This window comes from Arabidopsis lyrata, assembly GCF_000004255.2.
Source record: "Arabidopsis lyrata subsp. lyrata unplaced genomic scaffold ARALYscaffold_1, whole genome shotgun sequence".
NCBI lineage: Eukaryota > Viridiplantae > Streptophyta > Magnoliopsida > Brassicales > Brassicaceae > Arabidopsis > Arabidopsis lyrata.
In genome coordinates this window covers 8,763,571-8,781,709 of record NW_003302555.1, presented here as the reverse complement: position 1 = coordinate 8,781,709, position 18,139 = coordinate 8,763,571, and the positions used below count along the sequence as shown (strand labels likewise).

Here is an 18,139-nt window from a genome sequence, read left to right as displayed (position 1 = left end):
TGCATGTGATACAAAATATATAATTACAAAACTTATAATCACTAAATAAATTTGTGTACCACCTAACAGTCTAACAAATAACGTTGTATAGTATTTACGAAAAGTAGATGTTAACATTGCAACGAAATGAGTGAACTTGCTATAAGTCTCCATCCATCCCTATGGTTGACACTTGAAACACTATTGTTCACATGGTGAAACTTGTAGTTGTAACAAGAAATAATCATTCCGTGAACGCGTAAAGATAAACTTAATCATCTACTAATCAATTTGCGTGTGAACTATCTTTTTGCTCAATCAATTAATACGAGTGCTTAAACCAACGTGACTAAACCGGACCATGACTCGGTTAGACCATAGGTAGAATGGTAGTAGATGATCTCAAACCGTAGATTAATTTCCGATTTTGGTTAAGAGTAGGGATGCAAGAATTCTCAAACCGGTTCACACCATTTATGTTCATCGATTGTGACAAGACCAAGTAAACAGAAACTGGTATAAAAGACAGACAAAAAGAGTATACTTTCTTTCGCACTTCACGCTATTGTTCACTTACACTCTTTAGCAAAAAGTTAATAACTGAAATAGTAATTTGAAAATATTCTTCTTTTTACTAATATAAAGATGAAAAAATAGGGATGATAACAAATGTAAAGCAAAGAGTGATATTTACACCATTATGGAAATTTAGACAGTAATGGTTTCTTAAGTGATTTTAGAATAACATAGCTTCCAACTTGCTCTTCTGTCAAAAAAAGATGGTTAGAGTTCACAAAATGCTAAACTAGATAAAATCAATTATTAGTAACAAATAATGTCTAGATAAGTATAAAATTAAACAAAACAGGAAATTTAACAATCAAAACGAAATAGAGAAACAAATAGAAAAACTTTCATTTTGCAAGATTCTTAAAATCCAGCTCATAGTTTATCACCAAAATTAAAACAATCAATGAAATTAATTAATTAAGGAGTAATAATTAAAAAATAAAAAAAATAAAATAAAGCTGTTAGAACTTAGAACGAAGTGCTGGAGGCGGTGCCTCATTTCTTTCAGAGCCCAGAAATCTATAAGAACTGTCCCAAAACAAATAACAAAAAAAAATTCTCAATCTTTCTCTTTATCTGTCTCTGGTATATAAAAATTCAATCTTGAAGCGAAAGAGAGAATCTACAATGATTGTTGTGGTGATGGAAATGTCGTGAAAAACCAGAGGAGAATCACAAATAAAACAGAACAGACATACTTTCATTTTGAATCTCTGTAACCAGTGTACTCTTAAAGAGAAAGACTTTTGTTTTTGTCTCCATTGGAATCTCTCTGTCTCTGTCTCTCTCTCTCTCTCTGGCGTAGAGGCGAAGGCAAAAGCGCCGCGTGTAATAGCCTTCAATGGCTTTTCAGCGGCGGCGCTACAATTACTACAACCGTCTCCGTCTTCTCCTCCCTTTAATTTGCGCCGTCTCTGGAGCTCTCCTCATCCTCTTCGCTCTTCTCTCCATTCTTTCCCCTCCTCCTGATGATTCCGATCGCCGCATCTCCGTATACTCTCTCGCTCTATAGACTTGTTGATGATGAGATTCTGATCTCTGTCTCTTAACGCCATTGTATCTGTTTAATTGCAGAAGCAGATTCACTATGGAACCAATGATGAGAAGAAGAACATACCAGTGGTTTTCACAGTTCCGGTTAGGGTTCTTAAATTTGATTGCAAAGTCTGAATTTGTTTGTTGCATCTCTCTTTATTGGCTCCTTTTGTGTTTGTGTTTGTTTTAAAACGAAGCAGAGAGGTGGAGGGAAATTGGATCGTGATATCTGGCGTTCATGGAATGCTGAATTCTTTTATGGTTGTTGTAATGCAAGCAGCAAGTTCCCAAGTGTGTAAAGTTTTTTACTTTTTAAATTAATTTTGGTTTTTAAAGTGTTATTTTTAGAATGCTTGAATGTTTCTGCAATTAGCTAATCAGCCTGGTGTTGAATTTTCAGGAGGTTTATTAGTCACACTACATTTTGATTTTCTTACTGCAGATGCTAAAGCAATTACTAGAAATGATCGATACTTGGCGATTGCTACTAGTGGTGGTTTAAACCAACAACGGACTGGAGTAAGTTCCTTTAGCTTCCTCTGGTTTTATGGTGATTTTTGTTGTTGTTACTTAACTCTTGTTCTGAGTTTCACAATGTAATTACTTCTTTCAGATTGTAGATGCTGTTGTTGCTGCACGGATTCTAAATGCTACGCTTGTTATTCCGAAGTTGGACCAGAAATCCTACTGGAAAGATGCCAGGTTCTTGCTAAGGATTTTTCTCAAGCGTTCGTAAAAATCAAAATATTATGCATCTTAGTAACATCTTACTTTATGCTTTTTATATATGCAGTGACTTCTCGAACATTTTCGATGTCGATTGGTTTATATCATTTCTCTCAAAAGATGTCAAAATCATTGAGAAACTTCCACAGAAAGGAGGGCAAACATGGAGCCCTCGCAGAATGCGTGTACCGAGAAAATGCAATGAGAAATGCTATATCAATCGGGTGTTACCTGTTCTTCAGAAAAGGCATGTAAGTTTTCTTGTTTTTCTCTCAATCTTTACGCTTCTTAGCATCTAAAGGTTTTTCTCTATGATGCTTATATATGATTTGGTCATGTAACTCTTTGTTTCAGGCAGTTGAATTGAATAGATTTGATTACAGACTCTCAAACAAGTTGAGAGAAGATTTGCAGAAGCTGAGGTGTAGAGTAAATTATCATGCGCTTAAGTTCACTGATCCAATTCTTGAAATGGGTAACGAATTGGTCCGAAGAATGCGGAAAAAGAGCAAGCACTTCATTGCTTTACATCTAAGGTTTGAACCTGATATGCTCGCCTTCTCGGGATGTTACTATGGTGGTGGTGAGAAGGAGAAGAAAGAGTTAGGAACAATCAGAAGGAGATGGAAAACTTTACATGTATGGATATAAATCTTATCTGTGCAAAGGCCTTCTTTTTTTCTTGTTGGATTTAATGAGTTAAATATTACGAATTTCGCATTGCAGGTAAATAACCCCGAAAAGCAAAGGCGACAAGGAAGATGTCCGCTTACACCAGAAGAAGTTGGATTAATGCTTAGAGCTTTGGGATATGGAAGTGATGTTCATATATATGTTGCATCAGGTGAAGTATATGGAGGAGAAAAATCATTGGTTCCTTTGAAAGCACTTTTCCCACATTTCTATTCAAAAGACACCATAGCTACAAAAATGGAGTTAAAACCATTTTCTTCTTATTCTTCACGAATGGCTGCACTTGATTTCCTTGTGTGTGATGAAAGCGATGTTTTCGTTACCAACAATAACGGAAACATGGCGAGAATATTAGCCGGTCGAAGGTAGTTTATTAACCAAAGCTAATCTTTCTTCTTTCTGCTTCATTTCTGTTTTCAAAGTTGTTAACTTTTTGTGTTGAGTGATTCTTGGTTTTATGTAGGAGATATTTTGGACATAAACCGACAATTAGGCCAAATGCGAAAAAGCTATACAAGTTGTTTATGAGCAAAGAGAATACTACTTGGGAGGAGTTTGCTTCAAGAGTCAGAACATTTCAGAGAGGATTCATGGGAGAGCCAAAGGAAGTACGAGCCGGAAGAGGTGAGTTTCATGAGAATCCAGCGGCTTGTATATGCGAAGATACCGATGCTAAGGCAAAGGCGGGAAAGATGGATTCGAGAAAACTTGGGAAGAAAAACAAAAAAGATGATGAACAGAATGTAGATGAAGATGCAGAGTCGTCAGAGACAGATTATGAGGAAGACCAAACTGATTTACAGGACAGAGGATTGTATAATGGTACGAGATTAGATTATGATGATGCATTATCTGTTTCAGAAGAGCCTGAGCTAGAAGAAATGCTATCAGATTGATTCAGTTAAAAGAAGGATTCAAAATCCACTTTTTATTGTGGTCATATACCTCATCAATATCTTCTGTACATAGAAATCCAATCCGAGAAAGAATGACCCCTTTTTCCAGTTTATTTTCTTACTTATTCCGATAAGAATTAGTCGTTGAGTCTGTTTAGTTCAAAGCAACTGAATATTGGTACCGAAAGAATCTGGGTGAATGATAGATAGATACATCATGATCCACAAAGATTGTGTCAAAAGTACATTGCTTCAAATACAATAGTGCCAACTTCTTTACCAAAAGATGGGTCCTGTCTGGGTCAGAGCAAAAGAGATGCTGAGTTTTTACTATATTCTTGGAAGGAAAGGCTTGACGGATTCGATGACGACCTAACATTTATATACGCAACAGATAATAATCAGATGAATCCCCCCCAAGCTCTTTAAATGAAGTTTAGGTTGATCTTGTGCGAGTATATGGGGTAGAGAAAGTTTACTTACTCTTCCGTCATATGATAATGATGCAAAAACCCAAGGCTCACGTGAACTCCAAGCAAGGCCTGTGTTTTAAGTATTGTTTAGTTCACAAGATAAAATGGTAATCGTAAGATGTAAGAGATTTTACCATAGACACTGTCTTCATAGTCAGTGTATGAGTTAAGCAACGGGTTCACACGCTGTCGTGTGGATTCCACAGGACTGAGAAATATGGTAACAATGAAATCAAAACAGTGTTGGAAAAAAATGAAAATCATGGGTGCGAGGACGTTTAGGAGATTTGAAATAACCTTTCTGAGGTTTTGTCATCACTGGATGATGCTGAAGCAAACCACAGGTTGACAGCCGAATCTGTTCCAGCGCTCTGTATATTTACTTGAATGAATCAGAATTGACACAAATTATAAGTGTGCAAAGTTAAAGCAGAGGCTTTGTTTTTCTAAGCTAAACCGTAGGATGTACCAAAAATAAAACTGCACATTTCAGCTAAAAACTGCGACTGGCATACATAGCTACCAAGTGGAACGATTTGATTGTGTTAAGAAGAACAAAGGAGAAAGAGAGTAGAGTACCAGAATCAGTCCATCATACTCAGGGTTACACTTGACAGCCCATGTCCTGCAAAATTTGACAAAAACATACAAAGGCACAAATTCAAGGATCAAGTTCTTGGTTCCTGTAAAAAAAAGTTTTAAAAAGGAAGCAGAAGCAAACATACCAGTGTGTATGACCAGGAAGCTCTTGGACAGGAACCTTGGCCTTCCGGAGATCCCAGACATGTATGCCAGATTCATCCTCTGCAGTTACCTACATAACCGAATGTTTAATCTATCACAGCATAGATATGATAATACTTTTATGCTAAACCAAAGGTTGAGTTCCACAACAATGAGTTCAGCTCAATGCTCGGATACGAACTATAGAGTACTTCGTACTGTTTTGGAGGTACAAGAGAGGAGTCTTACAAGTATATGTTCTCTCTTGGGATTGTAATCAACACCGCGTACATGAGCATGTTCAATTGACTTAACCTTCCTTCGTTGGGCAAACAACATGGAGAAAGTCAACATGTATAGCATGGGTTCATGTGAGGAGGTAAAACCAAAAGCAACTAACAGTAATTTGACATTGAAACCCCCATGAGAGCATGTAATAACGTCTGTGAGTAAAACCAACGCGTAAAACTTCCTAATTGCATGCCGGAACAGAGGATATTAACAGTGATACCATACTTCATAGTACGCAGGTCCCAGAACTGGACAGATGATTCACCAGTTGCTGCAACAGCATTTACATCATGTGGATCCCATGCTCCACCAGATAAAGAATGCAACATCCCAGCTGAATCCTTAGATAGAACCTATAGAAACCGAAACCTGTTAACCGAAATACCCTACGAAAGATCTAAATACATGAGAGAAAAAAGCACAAAAAAAAAAGAGGTTGTCGCAATATCCTCGTAGCTAAATCACCTCAGCAGACTTTTTCGAACAGTCTAAGCTCCACAAGAAAAGATTTTGTTCATCAATGCTGATTAACTTGTCACATCTTCCAGAAGGCCACCAAAGAACACTGTTTCCACAAGAGAGAGAGAAGTTGAGAGTCAGCTTCAGTAAATGATTGAGGAAAAGGAAGAAATAAGTTCTTAACACTTTAACATCACTGTTAGCAATAGACTGCTGAAACGTTTTGATCATAAACTCACCAATTAATCTTACCAACATGTGCATCAAGAGATGCAACACGCTCCAATTGTGGAGAATTCAATTGACCATATAACTCAGGAATTTGCCAAATCGCTGCTCCAAATGATTCACCTTAACGGATAAAACCATTATGAGTTTTTGACACATTCAAGCAAAGGCTAATACGAAAAGATTACTAAAAATCTCTAATTTCTTGCAACTGATTTACCAGTGGAGAAGACAGTAGAGAAAATGCGTTGATCGAAAGGGCAAGAAGCAAGGTCCCAAATCTCGTTAGGATGAGAGAACAAACCCTCACATATAAGCTCAGATCCACCAGAGGACAAACGAAGAAGATGAACCTTAAAAGTATCTCAAATGGTGGAGGTAAAAAAAAACAAAACTTTCTTCAGTATCTTCCCGATTGAAATTTAAAACAGAAGAAGAAATCACAATCAAGAAATGGGTTCACCTCATTTTCTTCTTTCAAACTTAAAGTTCCGGTGAGAAAGCTTGTGTAATCCGTATCAGCTTTCACATCCGATATACATCTAGCCTGAAAACAAATGAATTTCGTCTTTAAAGAATCTTACTAAGGAAAATTAACGAAGATCTGAAGAGGAAGAAGATGATGAATCACCTGATACTTCAAACCGTATCCGATTCCCGACGATCCTCCTTGCATTGTCGCCTGAGCCGACGCACTGATTCAGGTAGAAGACGACGACCTGAAGCTGATGCCCCCGAGAAATTTGATTTTGCTGGTTTCGTGTTAGTGTTGATACTAATGGGCCTAACTTAATATATTCAGGCCCAATTAATTTATGTTACAATTTCACACTCTTGAATCTTGTTGACTCTTGAGAAAATTTTCCAAACGTTTAATAGTAGAAGGTAAAAAAAATCATTGAGGAAAGTAACTAGAATAATGAAAAATTATAACAGATCAAAGTAGTTCATAAACAAACTTCTAAAAAAATATCTCTAGTCAGGTTACCTAAAGGGGTTTTCAAAGGAATCAGCCCAATTAGACTCCCATAAATGTCTATTAGGCCCGGTCATAGTTAGAACGTTGTAACGTTTGTTTGATCACCCAAAAAAAGCATAAAATCATGAATCCATCATCAGGAAAAGAATGTTATCATTACGTTTGTTACAACGTATTAGTAAAGACACAGAGACAAGGTACTTGAGGCTTTCATGATATTATGACCGTTACTTAAAAATGATGTTTGTTTTTGTGAGTATTTTTTCCAAGCCTGGCAGTAAACATCAAAATTGACGACTATGAAATGTTTGTTAACCAAAAAGTAAGAAAATCGTGAAAAAAAACTGACAATAGGTCTGCCTATTAAAACAACGACTATTAGTTAAACTCTTATCAGCTAATAAGTTGGTTAAAAATGAAATGTACATAAAACAGAAACTACAAACATAAGAAAACTCCTAACTACGAGATTATTAACCATTTCACTTACAAAAGTTGTACGATCATAAGTGTCTTTTTCTATTGATTTTGTCGAAAGCCCAATGCGCCTCTTCGTGTTCATGTAAGACTCTAAAGTTATCGTCGTTTTGTTAATATGGGTAATTCTTGAATGGAATAATGTTTAGTTGAATCAAATATAATACGCATGGGAATATCCTAATAAGAAAAGTAGTGATAAGATGACAGAATTTGAGGAGGTGGATCTCCACCATCCCCAAAAAGGAAACATTCCACTCTTTTTGTTTCACCCAAATATATAGTTAAAAAAAATTCTTTTAAGAGATGGGCTGGTTTAGGAACTAATTATAAAGATCCTCGTGCATTCTTTATATATATTAACCCCCCGCTACGCGGGGGTTTGTTTTTATTGATTAATTTAATATATTTTTGGCCTTAATTTTCATTTATATAAATATACATTGACATACAGTAATTAATGCAAAAATACTATAATGTTTTTTTTTTATTATTTCAAACATAAATGTTCATTTATTTATAGTTTTAGTATCATTAATGTTGTTTAAAACTTAATTTGTTATAGTAAAAAAAGTTTTGAAGATAATTTTAGTATAAAATAACTTTAGTATAAAACGTATTAGAAATATGATGTATTATAGCGTTTGAGTCTCTAAATTTTCTTAAATTACTATTGAGCCTATATTTCTATTTCAAATACACAACTAAGAAAACTATAACATAAATTTAAAATGTAGTTGATTAACAATTGTCAATAATTTATGTGTTATAATATATTTGTATTTTTAATCATCTTGATTTATTAGCCTCTATTGGTACTAATTGGTCTTTGAAGTCATATCATATTGGTGTTACTATCTTCATTATCATTTTTATGCCATAGTAACTATAGATTTTAATCAAAATGGGAGCTCTTTATATGTTTAGAAATTTTTATGCTATCATAAAAAGATACTATTCCAAATCAAGATAATTACTTGCCAAAAAACTTTTCGTTTAATTTTTTATTACATTGTTTTACACAATAAAATATTTTCAATATGTTTTCTAACAAATATCTTTTGTAATTATTTTAAGCGCCACAAAGTGATAAAATGATCTTTCATTTTGTTCAAACAACTTCAAATTTCTACCAGTTATATATTCTAATAACTAAATTTGAGATTTTTCTTATTTTTCATGTGGTGTTTTGAAGAAGTTTAAATTTTTCTTTTCCTAATGCTAATTATGAACTGTAGTATATAACTAAATTTGACATTTTTGTTATAAATTATAATACTTTCCTATTAACAATAATATCCGACAAAAATTTTCTAAAATACCCTCAATCACTACATTAGAATTAAGAATATTTCTTCATCTAATATTAAGTTAAAAAAAAAAAACTTTTACATAAATTATTTCATAATTTTCCTGTCTTCTATGCTCTTTCCAATTCCAATTAACTACATTATTTAAGAATCATGAAATTTTTCATAATTCTAATTATGAAATTATTTTTAATATATTATAATAACTAAATTTGAGATTTTTCTTAGTTTCATATGATGTTTTGAAGAAGTTTACATTTTTCTTCTTTAAATTTTCCTAATTCTAAGTATGAAATGCATTTTATATGTACTAATAACAAGTTGTCCAAAAAAAAAATGTACTACTAACTAAATTTGACATTTTTCTTATAATGTTTTTAATATTTTTTTTTGTCTTTTAAAATCTTTCCAATTCCAATTAACTACATTATTTAAGAATGAGGGAATTTTACTAATTCTAATTATGAATTCTTTTTTATATATTCTCCTGACTAAATTTGAGATTTTTCTTATTCTCATATGATGTTTTCAAGAAGTTTACATTTCACTTGTTTAAATTTTCTTAACTCGAATTATGAAATTAATTTTTATATATACTAATAACTAAATTTGACATTTTTTTATTTTCATAAGTTGTTTTTAAAAAGTTTACAATGTTCTTTTTTACATGTATATTATTTTTTCTTTCCTTTTTTTATAAATATTAATATAGAAAATAGTAGAATTTAAAAAATGTTAATTAATGAGATGACAAAAAATGTTAATTAGTGAGATGGCAAATCGAGATAGGTCGATTAAAATCCCAAAATAATCACTACTTAACTTTTTTTAAGATTCTACTAATTTTCTATATTTTAGATTTTTGTAAAATAGCAAATCGAGATTGGTCGACACAATGGACAGGCATGACTTCTCACACACCACACTATAAGACTCCTCGTCAAACTCGTGTCCACACAGTAAAGTCACAATACTTGTTCGGTTGTTCCACAGTCAAACTCTTCCAAACAAATAGTTTACATGTCATTTTCACCGACGACATCACTATTTGATTATCAAAGTCAAAGCTAACATCGTTCTCAACCAATAAGCGCGACAACCCGTAGAATGAAACAACTTCTCCAAGGTTTTGTTTCAAAAAAAAAAAAAATTCTCCAAGCTGAGATGGAACTGCTTCTTCATAGATAAAGTTAAGCTCTTGTTCATCCCCAAAGTCAAAACCTAGATCTTCTTCTTCAAAGGTTTCTACAAACTGAGGTTGAGCTGCTTCTTCAGTTTGATGGTCAGAGTAAAAAATAACATCTCGCTCATCCTTTAAACCTAGACCCTCTTCTTTAAGCTCTCCTTTTTTTTCAAGAATATAAACTATTCTCTTTCTGTATTCCATTCTAAATTATAGAACGATATTTATACATAAAACCAATGCTTTAGCATTTAGAAACCTTCTTGTTTTTTTTTTTTCCTTTTTTTGTCAAGTAGAATTTTTCCTTTTCATTATTAGCCTTTTCCTTTTCATTTTAAACCCAAAAATTTTCATATGTTTTTTTCAAACATTTGACATTTCTCTTCTTTACATATATATTGTTTTTTCCTTTTCATAAATATCTTAATATAGAAAATATTATAATTAAAAAATGTTAACTAATATGATAGCTAAAAATGCTAATTAATGACATGTGCAACCACGATTGGTCGTTTAAAATTCCACGTGGACGGCCTCAGAAACTTATAGCCTCGACTTTTATCAGTGGCGGAGCCAGAAACTCTATTCATCGGGGTCAAAATATTTTTTTTCTTCTAAAATATGCATAAAAGGTAGCTTCATAAGTCGATATACTAAAAGATGTGAAAGATGTTTTCTTGTTTCCACCATCACACGATCAAAGATTGATTAAAAACACAAAGAAGAAAGAAGAAGAAGGTAAAACGTTTTTAGATCAGGTCAAAATAAATGTTAAAATATTATATTAGTTTATATTAGTAGGTTTAATTGTAGTAGATTTACTTAAAATAAATTTTATTAGGCTAATATTATCTATAAATACAGTGTAATTATTGGGTTTGTAACATAAATTTTTCTTATAGGGGTCAATAGTTTTATTGGATTGGGATCAATAATTTTTTTTATATAAAAATTCAACTATTTTTAAAAATTTCACCGGGTTAATTGACCCCTATGAATCTTCTCTCCCTCCGCCCCTGAATTTTATATAGTATAGATTGTGAAGTTTTCGCTTTTTTCTTCGTCTTATCTTCTCAAAAGCCCCAAACTCAAAAAGTTCCAACTCTCACACTTAAGTTGAAGACCTAGGTTATGACGTGTGCAGACGCTCGGTCATGCTCAGTTTTATATATTTATCTAAGATAAATAGATAAAGTTAGTGTAATTGACAAGAATTTAATGGTACGTAGTTATCAAAAAAAAAAAAAATCATGAATTTTAGGGTTTTATTCTCCAGACTTATCATTGAACCGATTAATTCCAATCATTCATCTAATAGAAGTCAGAAGAAACAAACTTTCGAACAACTTTTTGTGGAAAAAATATCCATCGTCGTGAGTAAATTGCTACAACTAGAACAAATACTGATTAAAAATGATATGTGTGTATATCTTCGTTAAAATTGTAATATTTGTATGTAGAAAGTAGAAACTGATATTTGCAGCTAAAGTCGTGAGTTTTGAGTTCTGAAAAAAGGATTAAAATATGAGTTCCGTACCTACAACATGTGCATGTACTTTTACTCTTTTAGAGCATGATTTCGTTATAAATTATAATAATACTTTACGTTACTTTGAATCTCAAACCTTTTTTATTTTAACTTTTCACTTTTTAGCTTTAACTTTTTTACACCACGTCTTTTTCCACTTTCTATACTTCATTGATTTTCAGAGTTGAAAATTGCATAGTTCCTCCATTGCAAAAAAAAAAAAAAAACGTCATTTGAACGACAATAAACCAATGCAACGTTTCAATAAAACAAGAAAACAATCAATGCAATATGTTCATGGTGAACAGAAAATTAAAATAGTTGCAACGTTTATTGTACTAATTATGATTAATTAGGGTAATTTCAAGATTGAAGTTTGGTTGCACGTCCTTTCTACCACAAGAAAAAAGAAAAGAAACGGCTATTATTCGTATAATCATTTATGTGGAAGTGTCACCACTCTATATGAGCTTTTCCTTTTGAAAATGTAATGCGCTTTTACTAGTTTAAATTTGGCAAGATGCTAATTACAAATGTAATCCAGGCTCATTCAATGGAAACAATGCATGCAAATCTAAATTCTATATTGAACTATATGGATTATAAGAGATACATACTGGATTATGAGAATTAGAAGTTTATAACCAAACAATAATAAGTGTGATCAAAATTAAGTGATAAAAAAAAAAAGAAAAAGGAATTTGCTGAGTTGTTGACATGTGAAATTAAGTGATTATTTTTCAGTTTTAACTGATAACCATGATAATTTTTCTCACCAAAAAAAAAAAGACGTTATTTAGTGGGGATCCCGCCACAGCATTTGGGATCCTTTGTCTTAAAATGTAGTAACTCATTTGCTCACTAATGTAATTCTGTCTCCAGTTGGCCAATAATTAGTCATTCTATATTAATTACACCTTACCTTAATCACGTAATTATTTCTCGTGACTTTTTTTTATATATATGTCAACAAATCCAAGCTTTTGAAAACCACAACTTCCCCCACGACCGTTATGGGTTGCTCCCCCTCAAAGCTCGACGGTTTACCGGCCGTCTCTCTATGCCGTGACCGCTGCAACTCACTAGAAGACACTCTCCGGCGAAGCTACGCCTTAGCCGACGCTCACTCAGCTTATCTCCTCTCTCTAAACACCGTCGGTCCTGCTCTTCATAGATTCTTCCAACTAGCCGTCGAGTCTCCACCAGATGTTGAATCCGAAGCCGACCAATCCCCGGAGACGTATTCGCCGGAATCCTCTTCTCCATCTCACTCCGTTACCAGTTCAGATTCCGATTCGCCTCCCAAATTCGATTCGGATTGTGAGGAAGAAGATGAAGGTACGAATTGCGATCTTTTCAGCTGTCCAAAACTCGAATCACTAAATCTTAATCATGACTCGTTTTACTCCCGGAGATACGAATCCGGCACCAGAACACCGCCTCCACCGCCGCCGGCTCCGAGTAATTACGCTTGGGATTTTATCAATTTCTTCGAGAACTATGAGTTTCCGTACATTACGAATGCCAAAGATTTGAAAGATAGAGAGACCACTCGTTTTCATGAAGAAGATAAGTTGACGAAGAAGAAGATTACTGTGAGCCAAAATATTAAAATAAAAGAAGAGAAGAAAACTCTGAGAATCTCAAAGAAAAATAGGAAGAGTGCTCCTAAAGAATCAAAGAATCATAAAGTTTCATCAGATTTCTCTGAAGTCACAAAGCAATTGCAAGAAATGTTCAAGAAAGCTTCAGAATCAGGGAATGATGTTTCGAAGATGTTCGACACTTCCAGATTCAGATACTACCAGAAAAGCTCTGTTTATCAATGTAATGTTCGAGTTCTTCTTCCTTCTTCAAACATTCTCTACACGAAGAAGGTGATGACTCCATTTGATCCCAAACCAGTGGAAGAATCTGATTTCAATAATCTTTCATCTACTCTGAAGAAACTATTTATGTGGGAGAAGAAACTGTACCAAGAAGTAAAGGTATAATCAAAATGCTCTGAATGGTTTGTAGCAAAATTATCGAATTGTTTTATGTTCCTTAAGACTTTTGATTTGTTATTTACAGGCTGAGGAGAAACTCCGAACTTCTCACATGAAGAACTACAAACTATTGAGGAGATTGGAAGCAAAAAGTGCAGATCTAAGCAAAGTTGAAGTTATTCGTTCTTCGGTTCAGTGTTTGTCTACAAGAATGAGAGTCTCTATCCATAAGATAAACAACATTTGTCTGACGATAAACAAGTTACGCGATGAAGAGCTCTGGTCCCAAATGAAAGAATTGATCCACAGGTATTAAGCAACTACCATTACCATAAGTTTTTAAGATTTTGTTTGAGAAATCGAAGCTGATTGTATCTCAATTTAGGTTGTCTGTGATGTGGAGCTCTATGCTAGAATGTCACAGGAGACAATCTAAAGTGATCGCAGAGGCTAAGAAGCTTGATAAGATGACAATAAAGGAGAATCTAGACTTATCTCAGCTTGAGCTTGCTATGGAATTGAAACTGGAGTTGAGGAACTGGAGCCTAAGCCTGTCCAACTGGATAGACGCTCAGGCTCAGTATGTTAAAGCTTTGAACAGTTGGCTAATGCGATATTTAAAGCAAGAACCTCAAGTACCAACACCAGATCTCTCAGAAGAGCCACCATTGTTTGGTGCTATTAACACTTGGTCACAAACCCTTGAGAGATCACACGGAGAGAAGGAGTTTACCGAAGCGGTTTACACGATTTTGATGCATGTAAACCGTCAGGTTGAGAAACAGAGGATGGAATTGGAAGAGCAGAGGAATGTTAATGGTAGCGTAAAGGATATAGAGAGGAAGCTCATGATGTTAGAGAAGGAAGAGCAGAAGATGCAGAGGAAGATGAAGACAGTACCATCTGTTGAATTAATGGGGAGTTTAAATCTGAAGTCTAACATGGAACAGATATTCAAATCTATGGAGAAATTAGCTACAAACTCAAAGCAGACTTATGAGGAACTTGACTTGATGTGCACGTAATGTACGGGTTTGTTTTAGTTCTCATCAGTTCTGCTATCTATCATGTATTTTCTGTGTTCTTGAAAGAGTTTTGAATTTAACTAAATTGAAAATTTTGATTATGGACATTCCACATATATCTATAATCTATATGTATACCCCTTTAGTGACCTTTAACAATAAGATAGTACATTCCAATCATAAATATTCAATACATATATGATATGACTCTGTGTTTAGTGTTTAACAGGTGATGAATTCGACAAATTATTAAACCAACAATACAAAAACAAAATTCTGGAACATTTCAGATATAAATAAATAATTCTTCCGTTTTGTTCAGATAATACAAACACTAGCTGGCTTGGTTCATGCATGGTTTGTGATAAAGGTATCCGATTATAATTTAAATTAACATTGTATTTTTGTTTTGTTATGTAGACAATAATATCGAAGCAAATCCATAATGTGGCCCTAATCTATTGCCACTTACATAAACGGAAGGTTCCTAAATACCACTAACTTCAACTAGTTTGAATTTGTAAACTAAATGACCTGTTTCCAACACTAATGTCTTCACGTATGTACAAAAAAAAAAAAAAACAACTCGCAAAGAAAAGAAAAAAAACTAACCTCGGGGTTCCTTCTTCGTACTTTCCTCATTCTCCTCAGATCCATCTTCAACTCCAATTGAAACAATCCCTATTTATGGGCGTAACCCCAAGATCTCACTAAACCCTAATCACAAATCTCTCATCAAGCAATACCCTTTTGAGGTTTCAGTCGAATGGCGCTACTGGACTTGGAAGGTTTGAGAGAACTACAAGACTGCGCAAACTATCTTCTCGATCACTGTCCAGAAGCAAGAGAGTCAACAAGGGAAAGAGAACTGGATCGAGCAAGTCTCTGAAGCTTCACTAATAATGTTAGATGTCTGTAATGTGTCGAAAGATGTCATGGCACTCGTGAGACATGGCCTGCAAGATCTTCAACTGACTCTGCGCTGTAATGGATCAAACCTTAGTGAAAAGATTGCAGCGTATAATCAGTATAGGAACAAGCTCAAGAAGGAAACGCTCAAGTGTTTAAATAGTCTAAAGAGTATTGACGGAGGAAGAGGGATGATGGAGATGCAGAGCATAGAGCAGAACCTTCTGTTTGTTGCTGAGGTTTTGAGAGAAGTGAGAAGAGCTATTGTGACTATGGTTGAGTCTCTGTTCTCGCTCGTGTGTGTTCCTTGGCTCGAGAGAAAACCGAGCATAGGGTCATTTTCTTCCATCTTTACAATGCAGTTTTGCTGCTTTGATGATGCGTGGGACAAAGTAGCGATGCAGAGCGCAAATACAAGGTTGGAGGCTGCAGAGATCACTGTTGAGGAGCTTGAGATCGAGTTGGAGTGTATTTTCCGGCGACTGATTCAGACCAGAGTTTCACTTCTTAATATTCTTACAGCTAAGACGTCTCCGGTTTGATTCCACTTCTGGAAGACAGCAATCAGATATATACCTGTAAAAAATTAGAATTCTAAGCAAATACAGAAATATTTAAAAGTAATCTCCTCACAGATTCTCTTTATTTCAACCGAAACACCTGAGAAGAAAAAGAGATAAACCAGAAAATTTTGGCCAGAATCTCCTCGTAGTTTCTCATCCATTGTTTATTATTGCTCAAAAAGTGAATGTTATAAAACAAAAAGACACAGCAGTGGAAATACAGACATAACCTAGTGATAATCTCCAAGAGAAGGGCAAGAACACAAATTAGCCAAGAAGAAGGAAGTAACAGAAACCAAATCTTCAAATTACGAAACAGAGGAACAAAAAAGACTCAATAGAGTCTTACCAACTCTGTGCAGTGTGCATGATCAAGAACCTAAACTCATTATTAAACTAAATATAATCATTCACAAGGAGTTCACTGGAGAATAAAAACTGTGTGAATTATTTAATTACAACTACAAGTAAAATTTCTTTGATCAAAATGTATGAGAAACAAAGATGGATTGCTTCTGATCCTGATTCAGTTCCTCTGATTATCAAATTGATTCATAAATCCAAGGAGCAATTACCCGAATTCTAGAAACATAACCCTAACATGCTCAATTACAGAGAAACAAAGAGAGAGAGAGAGAGAGAGAGAGAGAGAGAGAGAGAGAGAGAGAGAGAGAGGTACACCACCTACCTTCCGGCTTCACATTTCAGACAGGCAAGCGCCCGGATGATTCAGTTCAAGCGTGTGTGTGAATATCGATTCGGCTCTTTGGGCTTTTAACAAAAGGCCTGTGGAGATGAGAACTTGTTTCTCAAGCAAATGAAGATCAAAAGCAACTCAAGGCTTAACTCTAGTCAAGTTAAAGTTGGGTTGGGATACTTTTGGGACCACAAAGGGGAGCCTCTCCGTTTTGTCAGTTTGTTCTCAAAAGGGTTGCGGTTTGTTTTAGCACAAGGAAGCCCTAGTTAGCTGTCTCTATATATAGGTGCTTATCTTCATTGAGAGAAGCTAAGGGAGAAGGGAGTAGAGAGAGAGAGCAATAGCACAATGTAGATCTAAGAAGAAGAGTTAGTAAGGTATAGAGATGAGAGAAAACATGTATTAGTATAAGCTTGTCATTGTTGTTCTCTGAGTTATACAGGAAGTGGTACAGAGTGAGTCTAAGTACTAGTGAAGGGTATTAGACGGGTCACTTGTTGCTTCTTGTTTGTAATACCTTCTTCTTCATAGTGAAGTTGTGGATCTATCGATCCTAACCGGACGTAGCGGCTCGTTAATGCCGTGAACCGGGTTAACAAATCCTTTGTGTGCTCCTCTTCTTCCTTCATCTTGCTCTGTTTTATCTTCCTCCTCTTCTCGATACTTTACTTGATTTGTTTCCGTAATATGGTGTTGATGACAAATGAGACAAAGCTTGAGCCTTTGAGAGGCTAAAAACCTCTACAAGTGGTATCAGAGCACAGGTTAGTGCTGAAAGACTCAAGCTTTGCTCTGAATCTTCAGGTTCCGTGAGAAAGATTCAAGCTTTACAAAGAAGATGCAAGTTTTGTCGAAAAAAGGTCACACCTTTATCAAGCAATGGCTTCGGGAAGTGCAGCTCTAGAGAAGAAAGATGGTTTGGAGATTATATCTCATAGAAGACGGAGTGTCTTGTCCATCTAAGAAGAACTAGACTTGCTAGAAGCATTGAGAGTAGAAGACAGAAGAAGATGCAAGATTTCTTTTGAAATCTGGGTTTCGCGGAGGAAGCTTGTCATGAGCTCTTGTGGTGTTCAGAGATCGGCGACAAGGAATTCAGAGAGATTCTCACCGGAGAAGGCTGAGATTCCGGCGGAGTGGCTCGAGTTTCCGACGACGTCGTGAAAGAGAAGACGGCGCCGTCACGAGCAGAACGAGTCGGAGAAGAAGAAGCCTTGGGTTTTGCTGTCGAGGAAGAGACGCACGGTGAGAGAGAATCACGGAGATGTGGTGGCCATATAAGTCACCGGATAACATCTGGATGGTGGCCGGCAAAATCATCTTACGATGGTCGACGGGTGAGGAAAAGAAAGGTCAAGGTACGACAAATTGTTTTCTTCAAGTTGGACCAAGATGGGCCTTGTCTAT

General features: G+C 35.0%; 4 protein-coding genes across 5 annotated transcripts; 3 read left to right on the top strand and 1 right to left on the bottom strand.

The window, feature by feature from the left end:
- The first annotated feature begins 1,027 nt into the window (after positions 1 to 1,027).
- On the top strand, positions 1,028 to 4,124 carry LOC9326454 (uncharacterized protein At1g04910). 2 transcript variants are annotated; one of them, XM_021013266.1, is made up of 9 exons: positions 1,028 to 1,540; positions 1,624 to 1,686; positions 1,785 to 1,875; positions 2,027 to 2,103; positions 2,198 to 2,286; positions 2,378 to 2,561; positions 2,665 to 2,949; positions 3,037 to 3,368; positions 3,467 to 4,124. In XM_021013266.1, the coding sequence occupies exons 1-9, from the start codon at positions 1,391 to 1,393 to the stop codon at positions 3,897 to 3,899; spliced, it is 1,704 nt and encodes a 567-aa protein (XP_020868925.1). In that variant the 5' UTR covers positions 1,028 to 1,390; the 3' UTR covers positions 3,900 to 4,124. The 2 variants fall into 2 exon arrangements, with proteins under 2 accessions (XP_020868925.1, XP_020868923.1); XM_021013264.1 differs by having other exon boundaries at positions 1,041 to 1,540; positions 1,985 to 2,103; positions 3,467 to 4,007.
- Positions 4,053 to 6,830, bottom strand: LOC9329178 (WD repeat-containing protein DWA2). Its single transcript, XM_002890345.2, has 13 exons — positions 6,705 to 6,830; positions 6,537 to 6,620; positions 6,294 to 6,426; positions 6,085 to 6,196; positions 5,852 to 5,951; positions 5,612 to 5,739; positions 5,345 to 5,414; positions 5,098 to 5,186; positions 4,952 to 4,997; positions 4,670 to 4,743; positions 4,507 to 4,580; positions 4,383 to 4,441; positions 4,053 to 4,271 (listed from the first exon to the last, which is right to left on the bottom strand). The coding sequence occupies exons 1-13, from the start codon at positions 6,747 to 6,749 to the stop codon at positions 4,230 to 4,232; spliced, it is 1,056 nt and encodes a 351-aa protein (XP_002890391.1). The 5' UTR covers positions 6,750 to 6,830; the 3' UTR covers positions 4,053 to 4,229.
- A 5,526-nt stretch (positions 6,831 to 12,356) lies between these two features.
- LOC9329177 lies at positions 12,357 to 15,031 on the top strand. The gene is made up of 3 exons (XM_002893070.2): positions 12,357 to 13,538; positions 13,624 to 13,847; positions 13,924 to 15,031. Exons 1-3 carry the CDS (start codon positions 12,564 to 12,566, stop codon positions 14,561 to 14,563), a joined length of 1,839 nt encoding a protein of 612 aa, XP_002893116.1. The 5' UTR covers positions 12,357 to 12,563; the 3' UTR covers positions 14,564 to 15,031.
- A 298-nt stretch (positions 15,032 to 15,329) lies between these two features.
- Positions 15,330 to 16,087, top strand: LOC9329176. The gene is given in 2 exon segments (XM_021011144.1): positions 15,330 to 15,412; positions 15,414 to 16,087. Coding segments are annotated over 2 exon segments (684 nt in total). The 3' UTR covers positions 16,015 to 16,087.
- The last annotated feature ends 2,052 nt before the right edge of the window (positions 16,088 to 18,139 follow it).

Coding starts and splice junctions, on each gene's coding strand:
- LOC9326454 (XM_021013264.1), top strand. CDS start 1,391: ATGGCTTTTCAGCGGCGGCGCTACAATTACTACAACCGTCTCCGTCTT. Junction 1,687..1,784: donor CAGTGGTTTTCACAGTTCCG/GTTAGGGTTCTT, acceptor AAAACGAAGCAG/AGAGGTGGAGGGAAATTGGA. Junction 2,104..2,197: donor TAAACCAACAACGGACTGGA/GTAAGTTCCTTT, acceptor TACTTCTTTCAG/ATTGTAGATGCTGTTGTTGC.
- LOC9329177 (XM_002893070.2), top strand. CDS start 12,564: ATGGGTTGCTCCCCCTCAAAGCTCGACGGTTTACCGGCCGTCTCTCTA. Junction 13,539..13,623: donor AACTGTACCAAGAAGTAAAG/GTATAATCAAAA, acceptor TGTTATTTACAG/GCTGAGGAGAAACTCCGAAC. Junction 13,848..13,923: donor ATGAAAGAATTGATCCACAG/GTATTAAGCAAC, acceptor ATCTCAATTTAG/GTTGTCTGTGATGTGGAGCT.
- LOC9329178 (XM_002890345.2), bottom strand. CDS start 6,749: ATGCAAGGAGGATCGTCGGGAATCGGATACGGTTTGAAGTATCAG. Junction 4,744..4,951: donor AGTATGATGGACTGATTCTG/GTACTCTACTCT, acceptor GTAAATATACAG/AGCGCTGGAACAGATTCGGC. Junction 4,272..4,382: donor CATTATCATATGACGGAAGA/GTAAGTAAACTT, acceptor TATAAATGTTAG/GTCGTCATCGAATCCGTCAA.